The sequence below is a fragment of the Terrapene carolina genome, unplaced genomic scaffold, assembly GCF_002925995.2.
Source record: "Terrapene carolina triunguis isolate 2854851 unplaced genomic scaffold, T_m_triunguis-2.0 Scaffold580, whole genome shotgun sequence".
In the NCBI taxonomy this organism is placed as follows: Eukaryota; Metazoa; Chordata; order Testudines; family Emydidae; genus Terrapene; species Terrapene triunguis.
The window spans coordinates 29614-44650 of NW_020664931.1; the positions used below are offsets into that span (position 1 = coordinate 29614).

The 15037-nt window shown below is 45.0% G+C and overlaps 1 protein-coding gene across 1 annotated transcript in view; it reads right to left on the reverse strand.

The window, feature by feature from the left end:
* Positions 1-15037, reverse strand: part of NFX1 (nuclear transcription factor, X-box binding 1) — a gene marked incomplete at its 3' end in the record, with an annotated part of 129141 nt that overhangs the window by 13685 nt on the left and 100419 nt on the right. Inside the window, exons 12-13 of the mRNA XM_029913306.1 lie at positions 12128-12236; positions 509-628 (exon numbers count right to left, since the gene is read on the reverse strand). Coding sequence (XP_029769166.1) covers positions 509-628; positions 12128-12236 — 229 coding nt within the window. The remainder of the gene's footprint in view (positions 1-508; positions 629-12127; positions 12237-15037) is intronic.

Below are 15037 nucleotides of genomic sequence, written 5' to 3' on the forward strand. Positions count from 1 at the left end.
TGCAGATCTTGCAACGGTCGCTAATGTGAGTCTCACCCAGGCAGTGGAGACACTCAGCGTGTGGGTCACTCCTAGGCATAGAACGGCGACAGGAGTCACACGACTTGAAGTCTGGGGCAAGAGGCATGCCCCGAGCCCACTCTAACAACTGAAGAAACAATCCATGAAAGGTACCACTAAGGTCGAGAAGAGAATGCTGCAGCAGAGCTGGAGCACAAAGTTCCGACTACCTTCACTGGCGGCAAGAAGGAACTGAGGGTGGGGGGAGTGCGCAGCTTCCCTTATAGCACGGTATAGAAGCGCCACTCTAGGGGTCGCAGCAGCGCTCCCCCAGTACCGATACTGCTAAGGGGAAAACTTCCGGCACTGGTGCACGTGGCGAGCACGCACACCTACTATGGAATACACCTGAGCAATCACTTGAAGAAGAAACAATAAATCTGAGAACACAGAAAAATTTAGACACTAGACAATTTTAAAAAGTTATGTGGGCATACCTATGACTTACCTGGATGATCACATTCATGTGGTCTGGTACATGAGTTTTTACATTCTGGTGGCTGAGTACCACAAGGAACAGGAGGATAAATTACCGACTCACCACAGTAACAAGTTAGTTCATCAAAACCTGACAAAGCAAAACAAACCAAACAACTAATCAACAGAGTTGAAAAAATATTACCTTGGTTAAAAAAAATCCAGCTTAAGAAAGTTAAAGGAGCAATAAAAAAAATAAGAAATTATATAACAAATGGGTGCTTGCCAGACGGTTAATATTACCTTTTTAATAAATCTTAGAAAACGGGACACAGGAAAATAGGCCCTGAACAAAAATTTTAAGTACTGTACTCATGTTAAGACCTAAGGCAAACAGGAGAGGCTAAGGGAAGTTTGAGTAGCAGCTGCAGAACCTGCAATTTGATTTGACTTAGTGAGTTGTATGTTTGATCTGTTTGTCTCTCTCAGTGCCATGTGACTGGGGATCTGGGCCTTTTGTTCAGGCTAGGTGATTGAAGTCGGAGCTGTTAATCCTTCTCTGTTAACAAGGAACCATACTGACTTGCTATGCTAAGCATATAAACTAGTTACAAAAACAAACTCCTGAGTGAGGAAACAACACATGCTAACGTGAATCTGAGTGAGTGTAGGAGCTTTTTCTCCAGGTACAGTTCTACATAAGCAACGATGCTGACCAATGATGGAACAGTTATTATGACACATCCCTTAGAGGCCACATTCTGTTTCCTGCCTGTCGACAGAAGAGGCTCTCTGTGCATAAAGTTCAAGTTGATGGCTGCATTAGAGAAAAAGATCTGTCGTCTTGGTGTGTAGCTAATAACTCACTGTACTATGCGAGTTGCCTTACCAAGTGTGGGGTCAGTCTAATGAGACAATTCAATTAACAGTAGAATACCAAGGGAGGAAAAATCACTTTTGTAGTGGTAATGAGGGTGGCCCATTTCAAACTGTTGACAAGAAGGTGTGAGTAACAGTAGGGGGAAATTAGTATGGGGAAATTAGGTTATGTAATGACCCATCCACTCCCAGTCTTTATTCACAGGGCTTTGGAGCGGAGCCTGGAGCTGGAGCGCGGAGCAGTAGGTTTTTACCCAGAGCTGGAACGGAGCTGGAGCGGAGCTTATTCAGGCCTAATTTGACGGTGTCCAGTTTCCAAATTAATTCCAGTTCTGCAGTTTCACATTGGAGTCTGTTTTTGAAGTTTTTTGGTTGAAGAATTGCCACTTTTATGTCTGTTATTGAATGACCAGGGAGACTGAAGTGCTCTCCTACTGGTTTTTGAATGTTATAATTCCTGATGTCAGATTTGTGTCCATTTATTCTTTTGTGTAGAGACTATCCGGTTTGGCCAATGTACATGGCATGCTGGCACATGATAGCATATATCACATCGGTAGATGTGCAGGTGAACGAGCCCCTGATGGTGTGGCTGATGTGGTTAGGTCTTATGATGGTGTCCCTTGAATAGATATGCGGACAGACTTGAAGAAGTAGAAGTCACCTACTACAAGACAGGCCCAACAAAGAAAGTAACAGAACGCCACTAGCAGTCACCTACAGCCCCCAACTAAAACCTCTCCAGCGCATCATCAAGGATCTACAACCTATCCTGAAGGATGATCCCTCACTCTCTCAGACCTTGGGAGACAGGCCAGTCCTCGCTTACAGACAGCCCCCCAACCTGAAGAAAATACTCACCAGAAACTACACACCACACAACAAAAATACTAACCCAGGAACCAAACCCTGCAACAAACCCCTGCAACAACTCTGTCCGCATATCTATTCAAGGGACACCATCATAGGACCTAACCACATCAGCCACACCATCAGCAAGATGTCAAGCAAAGAAAGAAGCAAGAAAGATTCTATACAGACAGAAGCTAAGAGACATTCTCTCCTGCTTCTGACTCTGTAGAAAGTCTCTTGCTGCTTTTTCCCTTGCTTAGAAAACTGATATCAAATTACTTTGACAAGATCTTAAACAAGACTACAATTCTGGTTGATGCAAGGTCATCAAGTACATTCAATATGTGAATTGTGGCTGTGACCAGAAGGGAACGAAGGGGATGCAGGAGAGAGACTGAGGGGAATCCAGAGAAATGCACAAAGGGAAGTTACTTACCTTTATAACTGGAGTTCTTTGAGATGCATGGTCCCTATCTGTATTCCACTGTAGGTATACATGTGCTCCATGTGCCTGAGACCAGAGAATTCTTGCAAGCAGTCTCTGTTGGTTCATGCCCAAACCCCTGCTATTCTTGTGCTCTGTACTGAGGGCATAAAGAATGAGGCAGGGGAGACCAACTGGCTCTTCCGTTTCTTTGTCTATGGCAAAGCCAGTTATGATCTGAAGCAGAGAAGGAGAGTGGGTAGTGGAATACAGATAGAGACCACATACCTTGAATAACTCCAGTTACTTCCCTTTCTTCTTCGAGTGCATATTCTACTGTGGGTGACTGACAAAATAGTACCTGGAGAGGAGGAGGGTGCAAGGATGTTTGTAGAACCACTGCCACAAAGCATGTGTCAGCGGAGCAGTCTTGGACCAAGGCATAATGTCCCGTGAATGTGTAGATGGAACTCCATGTAACTGCACTGCAAATATCAAGCAGGGATACTTCCTGAAGTGATGCCACTGATGCCCCTTATGCACCCTTGTAGAGTGAGCCCATACGGGGGAGAGAGTTGTGTCAACTATAGAGTACGATACAGCCAGAGACCCACTTAGAGATTCTCTGGGAGGATATAGCTTGACCTTGAACTTGTTCCGCTATGGCAACCAACAGTCTAGGAGTAGGTCTACATTGCAATTAAACACTGACAGCTGGCCCGGTCAACTAACTTAGTCCCATAGCCTGAGCCCAGTGAGCCCGTCTAATTGCAGTGTAGATGTTTGGGCTCGAGCTTGATCCCTGGGACCCTCCCGCTTCACAGGGTCCCAGAGCCAGGGCTCCAACCCAAGCCCAAACATCTACACCACAAATTAAACAACCCTGTAGCTGAGTCAGTTGACAATGGCCAACCACAAGTGTTTAATTGCAGTGTAGACATACCCTAGGAGGCTTTCTGATCAGTTTTGTTTTCAGCAGGTAAAAATCGCACATCAAGGAAATGAAGAATCCTCTCCATGCCAGAGGCATTGGGCTTCAGGAAAAAAAAAACAAAAAAATAAAACCAAAACACGCAGGTAGGTGAACTAGCCAATTTAGGTTAAATTCCAAAACTAATTTAGGAGTCAATTTTGGGTGTAGTCATAGCAAAACCTTGTCCTCATGCAATATTGCATATGAAGGATCAGTTGTCAGTGTCATGAGTTAACTTTTCCTTCTGGCCAAGGTGATAGCAATGAGGAATGCTACCTTCATCAAGAGGTAAAACATGGAACACTTAGCTAGTTGTTCAAAGGGTGACTTAGTGAGTGCCAAAAGTACTAAGGTAAGGTCACATTGAAGGTTTTGTTTGTTTACTGGTGGAAAGGTTCTCATCAGGCCTTTCAAGAATTTGGTTAAAGGCTGGGTAAAGATCAAGTGACTGTCTGATGACAGATGACACATGCTGATTTCCACCAGGTGAACTTGCAGTGAATTAAGGGAAAGAACTGATGCCTTCACAGTAAGTCTAAAACAGCGGGACTATCTGCTGTCTCTGAAGATGTATGCTTTTGCTGGGCCCAGATAGAGAAATTTTTCCACTTAGCTACATAGCATTTTCTGGCGGAGTCCTTTCTGCTATTATTAAGAATGGCTGCATGGCTTCACAGCAGGTACTTTCTAGGCTGGACACCCATCAAAATGCCAAGCCATGAGATGAAGTGCTTTGGGGTTGGGATGGTAGACTCTATCATTCTCCTGAGTCAAGAGATTTGGAAAGGATTGCATGCTGATTGTTGGATGGGATGACATCTGTAGGAGGCTTAGAAACCAGAACAGTCTGGGCCGTTTGGGAGCAATGACTTATGCTTTGTCTTACTAAATCTTCTATAGAACTTGAGGTGGTATCATGATGGGAGGGTAGGCATAGCTCAAGTAATCTGACCAGGGCAGAAGGAGAATATTGCCTCTGGAGTGCTTTTCTTGAGCTCCCCTGGAGAAGTACATGTTGCATTTCCTGTTTGCCTGCCCCAAATGGGGGTTCCCCACTGAGTGAAAATGCTGTTCACTACTGACTAAGGCTGTCTGCCAATTAATTCTGCATTTCTGGAGAGTACACTGCTAAAAGGGTAATATGATTTTTGATCCACCAGTTCCATAAGGTAACAGCTTCTACACACAGGGGGATGGATCTCACTCACCCCTGTTTATGTAGAACACAGTTATGCTGTCCAATATTATGAGTACCCAGTGAAAATGAATGGCAGAAAGGCTTCACAAATTTCCTGGACTGCCCAGAAGTCCACAAGACTGATGTGCATTCTGGGCTCTCGAGGCATCCAAGTCCCTGCACCATCTGACTGTACACGTGAGCTCCCCAGACTATCATGGAGGAGCTCACGTGTCTGTAATGATCATCTTGTCAGGTGTGGGGCTAGGAAAGGAATACCTACACACACTTGTTCAGGATTTTTCCACCAAGTTAGTGAGGTCCTCACCCTGGTAGAAAGTGTCACTATGGTGTTCATGCTGTGACTGATTGGTTTATATACTGTTTGGAACTAAGTCTGCAGGAAATGGAAGTGGAGTCTGGTAAATAGTGTGGCATAAGTCCTTGATGCATCCCGGGAGAGAAAGGAAAGTGAAATTATGTTCAAGAGGCGCACATTACCTGGTCTATCACGTTACTCATGGTGTGAAATCTATCCATCGGGAGATAAACCCTCACCCTGACTGATTGCTCCTATAAATTCTGAAGTCTTAGTTGGAATCAGGGTAGATTTTTCCATGTTCACACAGATTCCTAGGGATGAGAGAAGGTGAAGCAGAGATGATGTTGATGTGAGGGCTTTCTCATGTGTCCTTTCAACAAGATGCCAATAGTCTAAATATAGGAAAATGGTGAAGCTGCTGCATCTGAACTGTGCTGCTACTACTAGAAACACTTTGATGAAGATGCTGGGTGTGGTTGCTAGGCCAAATGGGAGTACCCTGTATTGGTACTGGTCAGGACCCACCATAAACCTGACAGAAATCTTGTGTGGAAGGGGTCAATGTCCACATGAAAGTATGCATCTTTCATATTGAAAGCTGGCCTCCTTTTGAGGGATGCCAGTGTAACCATATGGAATTTTAGTTTGCAAATAAAAAAAAGACACTGAGATGGTGCAGATGGAAAGTGGGTCTCTACCCTCCCTTCTTTTTGGGACTAGGAAATATTTCTAAGGAGGGATTCTACTTCTGGGCAAAGGATCTCCTCATGAGAATGGTCTCAAAGAAGGATGGGGAAGGGAGTTTTGGAGGGGGCAGGAAGAAATACTTATTGGTAGAGCCAGAATGGATGATATTCAGCACCCAGCTTGTCCATTGTTATTGCACTCCGGTTGTGGAAAACAAGCCACCAAAGCATATGTGAGGATTGGGTGGAGATGGTATCAATAATATCTTATGCCTGGGGAATAAGGTTGGATTGATGTGAAGGATGTGTAGGATGTAGGTATTGTGGCTTTTGCACACTCTGCCTTTCACAAAGAGGTTCATAGAATCACTGATGGCAAAATGGTTAAGGCACAGTTCTTGTTTTGCCAGGATGTTCGTGGATCTTTGGGGCAGGCGTATATATACCCAGAAAATGGAGGGTTGCCCTGGAGTCCTATAGTGAGTGCAAAGACTCCTCAGTCTTTTTGTTGAAAAGGTTGGTCTTGAAGGGCAAGTGCTTCATTGTGTTATAGTTTCTCCACAAATGCAGTTCTGGACACCAACTTGCCTTCATCAATAAGGGCCTGAAATTGAGCCATGTCTTGCTGGGGAAATTTGTCCTTAAAATCCAAGAACTTTCAATAATTCAGAAAATCATACTTGACCAACAGCACTAGATAGCGTTCAATTCAGAATATTGAACTAGAGGATGAAAAAACCTTCCTTCCCAGCAGGTCCAGTCACTTGGCCTCCTAATTTCAGAGTGGGTGGCTAGATCTTTCTGTGGCAATCTGAACAAGTAGGGAGTTTGGTGCAAGGTGGGTAAATGGAAACTCTGCTCCCTTAGCTGGGACAAAGTAGTGCTTCTTAGCCCTCTTGGGGGTAGAGATGCACATTGCCAATATATGCTGGACATATCTGGCTTCATTCACCAGTATTATTTGGCTGGACCCTGTGTGATGCAGGATGTCCAGGAGCTTGAATTGTGTGTCCTGAACCTTCTCCAGGAACATCTGGAGCTCCTCTGCCACTCTACGTAGCAGCTCTCAAAACTGCTTATTGTCACCCAGAGGGAATGGTGAAGCTGGGATGACTGCCTCATCGGGAGATGAGGAGGATAACCTTGCCAGTACTGGTAGAACTATTGGATCCAGCTCATGGGGATCAGGTGGAAGCTCTAATTACTCTCTTGTGGTAGGGAGAGTGACTCCCTGTTAGATTGCTCTGACCTGGAGAATCATGCTTATGGGTCCCCATGGGCTGCACTAGGGCCAGTAAGAGGGACTGAAGGTGGGCTGAGGATGTCCCCATGCTTGCATGAATCATGCAAGCTGCTGTGTACACTGATCCCTTAGAGATAGCAGACCTGGTATTTCTGGGAGTGTTCAGTGGATAAGGGGTGACTGGAGTGCATCTATTGTTAACCTGCAAAGCAAAGTAAGGGCTAACATTGCCGAAAGGAGAGTATTTGGGTTGCTAACAAGCTGGTGATATCAGAGGGGTAGCATCCAGATAAGCATAAGCAAGGCATCCTCATGCTGGAAGGAGGGAATTAACAAGGTGACTTATGGTCCTGGGTACCCTAATAACCTTCATAATGATGTAGTTGCCAGGATTTACACAGTTTACTGGTTAGCTAAGTATCAGACCTCAAGCACTTGTAAATTAGATTCTAAGAGATTCACAAATGAGATGGTTGGGGAACAGACAAATAAAAGTTTGCAGTTTGTTATTTTCCATTTGTTTATTTCAGGTAAAGGAAAGAGAACTAAACAAAGTATAAAATGAGCCAGCAGGATAAATGGTCAAAAGTTCAGACTGATCCAATAAAAGGGCCTGAGGGCAAAGGCTTAGAAAATCAGCCTAAGGCAGCCCTCAGTGAAACAGCCATGAAGTTACAGTTGGCCAGGTTAGAGGTGGCAAAGGAACAAGAATTCCAGATGTAAACAGCCAAAGAGAAACAGGCAGCACAAGAGGAAGCCCACCAGAGAACCCTGGAGGCAGAAAAGCAAAAGTGGGAGTCAGAGGAAGCAGCACACCAAAGAGCCCTGGAAGCCGAGAAGCAGAAACAGGCAGCAGAAATAGCTGCACATTAGTGAGTCACAGAACTAGAGGAGTGGAAGTGGGAGGAGAAATCATCAACACAGGATGCTGGAGGCATGGATACAAAACCCTCAGGCAGTAAGCACTCCTCTCCAAGGATCAAATGATTGGGACAAATTCTGCCCTAGTTACAAGGAAACTGTTTGCACTGAGGAATATTTGACCATCTTTGAAAGGATCACTAGGCTATAGAACATCCCTGAGGGCCAGAGAATAACTGTCCTGCTCTCTAAGTTAACAGGGAAAGCATTACAGGTGTTTAATTATGTACATGTAATTGAAGCTATGACAGGAAACAAAGGATAGGAATAAATGGTCAGGTTTCACAATGGAGAGAGGTAAATAACAGGGTACCCCAGGGATCTGTACTAGGACCAGTGCTATTCTACATATTCACATGTTCTGAAAAACAGTGAGGTGCAAAGTTTGCAGATGACACAAGACTACTCAAGATAGTTAAGTCCAAAGCAGACTGCAAAGAGTTACAAAGGGGTCTCATAAAACTGGGTGACTGGGCAACAAAATGGCAGATGAAATTCAATGTTGATAAATGCAAAGTAATGCACATTGGAAAACATAATCCCAACTATACACACAAAATGATGGGTTCTAAATTAGCTGTTACCACTCAAGAAAGAGGTCTTGGAATCATTATGGATAGTTCTCTGAAAACATCTGCTCAATGTGCAATGGCAGCCAAAAAAGCTAACAATGTTAGGAACCATTAGGAAAGGGATAGGTAATAAGATAGTAAAAGTCATAATGCCACTATATAAATCCACGGTATGGTTATACCTTGAATATTGCGTGCAGTTCTGGTCGCTCCATCTCAAAAAAGATACATTAGAAATGGAAAAAGAAAAGTACAGAGAAGGGCAACAAAAACAACTGCCATGCATTTTGTAAACACCTGGGTGGTGGAGGGGGAGGAGAGGGAGCTGCTGACAGGCCAAACGGGAGAACTGTGAGCTGGTGGTAGGATTCACTGACCATGAATCTGAGGAAATTTCTTTGCTGTGATGAATTGCCATCTAGTCCAACCCCCTGCTCAAAGAAGGACCAATCCCTAGACAGATTTTTGCCCCAGATCCCTAAATGGCCCCCTCAAGGATTGAACTCACAACCCTGGGTTTAGCAGGCCAATGCTCAAACCACTGAGCTATCCCTTCCCCCAAGTCAAGAGCAACGAACCAGTCCCCAGTCTCTAAGGAGGGGATTTCAGAAGTAAGAGTAACCATGACAAATTTTGTTTTCTTCAGAAACTTGTTTAGTTGCTTTAGATCAGTGGTTCTCAAACTTATTTGATCGGGCCCCCCTTCTTTGTGTCTGTAGTCGTTAACATCTCTCCCTTCCCCCAAGTACATATACCGCGCCATTCAGTTCTGAAGGCAGCACTGGCCAGCAGCAGTACAGAAGTAAGGGTGGCAATGTGAAAAATGATATTCATCAATATCACTTTTCACAGCTGACTTAGACAGCAGACTTAGAAGTAAAGGGGAGAATGTGAAAAGTGATATTTGTCATCACTTTTCATAGCAGACTTAGTGCCCCATTGCCATCCTTACTTCTGCACTGCTGCTGCCACCCTAGGGCTGATGTCAGGGGAAGAAAGAGAGAAAGAAAAAAAAAAAAAAAAAAGACAGCACACAGGTCATGCCTACCGTGACACATTCCTGTGCCTCCCCTGGTAGTCCACCCCATAGTTTGAGAACAGCTATTTTAGATCTAAAATAAGCCTGAGACTCTCCTTTGCCATCAGGATTTGGAAGTATCAGGAATACAATCCTCTTCCTTGGAAAGGCAGGGGAACTTCCTCTATGACCCCCACAAGGAGGAGAGACTGAATATCACACTCTTGTGAGTGTGATTCTGAAGAGGAACAGGGAAGGGGAGTGTGAAGTGGGGACAGAAGTAAAGGGTATATCCCTGTATCACTGTGCTTAGGACCCACTGGTGACATGGGACCAAACACTTAGGAAGTGGGCAAAAATAGGTTAAAATCATACTGACTCAGCAGAACCTGCTGGTTCGTGATTCTCAGTTGTAACTCTCCTGTGAAATAAATCTTCCAACCAAAGAGGTCCAGCTTTCTTGCTTCTTTCCCTGTTTGCAGTAGACACTATCAGGAAACCAGGTGGTTTGTAAAAATATTAATATCCCTAAGAAGGGACATATCTCCTTTCCGCCCTTTTAACAGTGAGAGGAAGGGAGGATGCGGTATGCCATAAGATCTTGATGGGCTCTAGGATAGCTTCATTTATAGGGAGAACTACCCTAGAGGTATCAAAGGTCAAAATGTCCACCAATCTGTGCAACTTTTCTTGCACCTCCTCTGGTTGGATAAGCAGAGCCACAACCACCCTTTTTATTAAGTCCCGGTCGGCCCTGAAATCATCTGAAGGGGGTGAGGTAGACTCCGCAAGTACTGCCTCATCTGGTGATGAAGAGAAAGAGATCAATGGGTGTTGAGGGAGATCCTTATCTAACAAGAATTGGACAGGAAAGTCCTAAGTAAGCAATTCCCCTTGCATGGTACAGGTCCCAGCAAAGGGGAAATGGGGACCATGTTGTAGACGCTTCTGGTGCCTACTCAATATGGGAGGGCAGGAAGGGAGTAGGGATGCTGTAAAGCATGTGGGGAAGCCTCATGGACTCCAGAAAAGCCAATTAGCATGGTGGTGGTACCCTGATATGCACTGGCTGTTGGTCCTTGGGCTGAGATCTGGAGCAAGGTGGATAGACACTCCACTGGGGCTGCTCTGGTCTTGAGGCATGTTGCTGAGGGTCACAGACCTGCATAGCACTTGCATGACAATGTCCCCTATGTGGATTTTCCAACTTCAAAATGATTTCTCACTGGCCTGTAGCAATCTAATGTTGCAAGCTGCCCCCCACTAGCTTCTTCACTGTCAATGCAGCTCTCATTCCTGTGTCCCTATGGTGGAGGGCTGGGGCAAGATTGACATACGGATCTGGGAATTTGGCCTTTCACATCCAAAAGCTCTGCAGCTACTGCTAGTCATTGCAAACCTGCATTATGATGCGATCCTACCAGTCAGTACTTGTTTCTTGGGCCCAGAAGCAGCATTTCACCATGTGCAGCTGCTCCGTGAATGGCAACCATCAACTTGAATTGTTTTTTGCTACGTCCCTTAAGCTGTCCTCAAACAAATCGTCATATCCCCCATTGTTTTGGTACTTCCTGCGGGTCTTCAAATACAGAAATGTGCGTCTTGTATTTGAAACGTTCATAAGAATACTGCAGAGCTGTGTGTCAGGGGGTGGACACTGAAAAGTGTCACGTGGGTTTGTGGATTTTAATAAGAAAAGCATGAAAATTATGGGCCATGGATGGCATTATGGGTTAGGTCGGCATAACTATGTCGGTCATGGGTGTGGGGGTTTTTCACACCCCCAACTGACGCTTATTTATGTTGATCTAACTTTTAAGTGTACATCAAACCCCATCACATAAAAGACATCTGTCTGAATCTGTATGATTTTAGTAATCACCAAAAATTGTTACTATTTGATGGTTGTGTGTTGGTCTCAGTGCAGTACCTAGTGGACAGGTGTTGACTCCACAGAAGTTTCCATAATTCAACATCTGAGCAGAGAGCCCAAGAATCTCCACGGCATGGCGATCACATAACTTCCATTCCTATAGGTGGTCCCACTAGGCTAGGGTTAAGATACACGATTGGGCCAGTATGGGAAAATTTATAGAGTCTGGTTCTGTAGCTAAACGAAGTCTTTAGTCTGCAACGCTTTCAATTTGACACCTTTTAAAATAAATTTAGTGCTTGTGAAAAGAAACTGATGAAACACAACTAGGACCTTAATTCTTATGAATAACTGCTTGTGTCTGTGAAGTTAATCTTGTTCCTAAGTGACTGCAGGATCAGGGCCTTAAACTGTAAGTAAACTTTACTGACATTAATTTTTTTTTAAAATATAAATCCTATAGTGAAATTATTAAATCTAACAAATAAAATAAATTCATCTAATTCAATTATACAACTTCATTACCCATGGCAAAATAGGGCAATCATGATCATCTCCATAATTGAGTATCTGAATTTTTATTATAGAAAAATAATGCACTTTCAATAATACACCTAATCAGAGAATAAACCTCTTAAAGGATCAGAGTTTAAAATGTCTACAGTGCACTGATCTACTAAATATGAATATATGTACTGTAGTATACTCACTTGTCTGCCAGCATGTTTGACAGTTGCCACGGTGACAAGGTTCTTCACATCTATGAAGGCTACAATTGAGTTTGCGGCCACAAACCAAGGGACACTTATGTTCTTTGTCCTGGAAAAAATATTTATGAAAAATTAATACATTATCAATGCTTTTACCCCTCTAAAATGCCCCCCAAAATGGCAAAACATGATTAAAATCCACTACTGGCCATGGCCATATTACTGTACCCAAGGATAGAAGAAATTAACAGTCATTAAGATTCTTTTCATACCACATGCTGAGCATCTGTGATTAAGTGGGAATTTTCTGCAATATTTGTATGAAGACGATGTATACCTCAGTTTCCCCATATACTGTAGGGTTACCTAGTATGGGTGGTGGTGGTGGTGAGGGGAAGATCTGTATGCTCTGAGGGCAGGCTAAAGACAAAGGTGTGAGTGGCACCTTTTAACTTGCTGGTTAGCAGCCTAGCTGTCTGGGACAAAGGATATGTCTACACTACGGGATTACTCCAAATTTACAGAATTCGATTTTTGGCAACCGATTGTATAAAGTCGAGTGCATGCGGCCACACTAAGCACATTAATTCGGTGGTGTGCGTCCATGTACTGAGGCTAGCGTCGACTTCCGGAGCGTTGCACTGTGGGTAGCTATCCCATAGCTCCCGCAGTCTCCCCCACCCATTGGAATTCTGGGTTGAGATCCCAATGCCTGATGGGACCAAAAATTTGTCATGGGTGGTTATGGGTAAATGTCGTCAATCAATCCTCCCTCCGTGAAAGCAATGGCAGAAAATCATTTCACGCCCTTTTCCCTGGATTGCCCGGGCAGACGCCATAGCACGGCAACCATGGAGCCCGTTCAGCCTTTTCCCACTGTCACCGTATGTCTACTGGATGCTGCTGACAGACGCGGTACTGCAGCGCTACACAGCAGCATCCCCTTGCCTTTGCAAGTTAGCAAAGACGGTTACCAGCCATACTGTACCGTCTGCTGCTGTCATGGGTGCTCCTGGCCGGCCTCGGTGAGATTGGTTGGGGGCGCCTGGACAAAAATGGGAATGACTCCAGGTCATTCTCTTCTTTAAGTTTTGTCTAATGGAGAGTCAGTCCTGCCTAGAATATCAGGCAAGCCTACTAAAGTACCAGAGAGGCAAACGGCCGCTCCGGGTCAGAGCCCCAGACATCCCGCAGAAATGATGAGCTGCATGCCATTCTAGGGGGTATCCCTACAACAAGCCCACCCGTTGCTTCCCTCCTCCCCCACCCCTCCCGGGCTACCTTGGCAGTTATCCCCCCTTTTGTGTGATGAAGTAATAAAGAATGCATGAATTTGAAACAACACATACTTTATTGCCTCTGCAAGCAGAGATCAAAGGGGGGAGGGCGGCTGGCTTACAGCGAAGTCGAGTGAACCACCATTCTGCACTTGCTCAGCCTATAGCTGAAAATGGGAATCTGTGATAAGCACTAGGATAGAAGCACAGGCAGGACTGAATCTCCATTTGTGTGTGGGCCTTTGGTTGACATTGGTAAAATACAAAATGTCCCAGGATATGTATGTTGGGGGACAGTTCTAAACGGCAGCTTTATTTTTTTATTTGCAGCAAAAAGTATATGATTGTGAGCCCTGGGAGCAAGGGGTAGGTTGGGGTAGATGTGACCGCGCGGTGCTGCCGACTGGGAGAGCAGCCTGAGGCAGAAGCCTCCAGCTGGCATGATATTCCAGGCAGGACTGAATCTCCATTACACAAAACTTAAAGAAGAGAATGACCTGGAGTCATTCCCTTTTTTGTCCATGCGCCCCCGACCGACCTCACCGAGGCCAGCCAGGACCACCCACGGGACGACGATGACGGTTACCAGTCATACTGCACCGTCTGCCGTCTGCAAGGCAAGGCAAGGGGATGCTGCTGTGTAGTGCTGCAGCACGGCGTCTGCCAGCAGCATCCAGTAGACATACGGTGACAGTGAAAAAAGGCGAGAAACGATTTTTTTCCCTTTGCTTTCAGAGGGAGGGAGGGGGTGGGGCCTGACGACATACACCCTGAACCACCCGCGACAATGTTTTTGTCATTGGGAGCTCAACCTTCAGGCATTGGGAGCTCAACCGAGAATTCAAATGGTTTTCAGAGAGTGCGGAAACTGTGGGATAGCTACAGTCGTCAGTCGCCCCTCCCTCCGTGAGCGTCCATTTGATTCTTTGGCTTTCTGGTACGCTTGTCTCAGCTCCGTAAGTTTCACACTGCACTGTGTTGAGTCCCTGTTGTGGCCTCTGTCCATCATGGCCTTGGAGATTTTTTCAAATGTTTTGGCATTTCGTCTTTTGGAACGGAGTTGTGATAGAACAGATTCATCTCCCCATAAAGAGATCAGATTCAGTATTTCCCGTTGGGTCCATGCTGGGCAAACAGGAAATGAAATTCAAAAGTTCGCGGGGCTTTTCCTGTCTACCTGGCCAGTGCATCCAAGTTCAGATTTCTGTCCAGAGCAGTCACAATGGTGCACTGTGGGATAGCTCCCGGAGGCCAATACCATTGAATTAACTAATTATTAATTAATATTAATTAATTAATGGAGATATCCTATCTCCTAGAACTGGAAGGGACCTTGAAAGGTCATCGAGTCCGGCCCCCTGTATTCACTAGAAGGACCAAGTACTGATTTTGCCCCAGATCCCTAAGTGGCCCCCTCAAGGATTGAACTCACAACCCTGGGTTTAGCAGGCCAATGCTCAAACCATTGAGCTATCCCTCCCCCCAAAGGGGGAGGGGGGAATTGCGGCCACACTAACCCTAATTCGAAATGGCAATGTCGATTTCGGCGCTACTCCCCTCGTCGGGGAGGAGTACAGAAATCGATTTTAAGAGCCCTTTATGTCGAAGTAATGGCTTCGTTGTGTGGACGGGT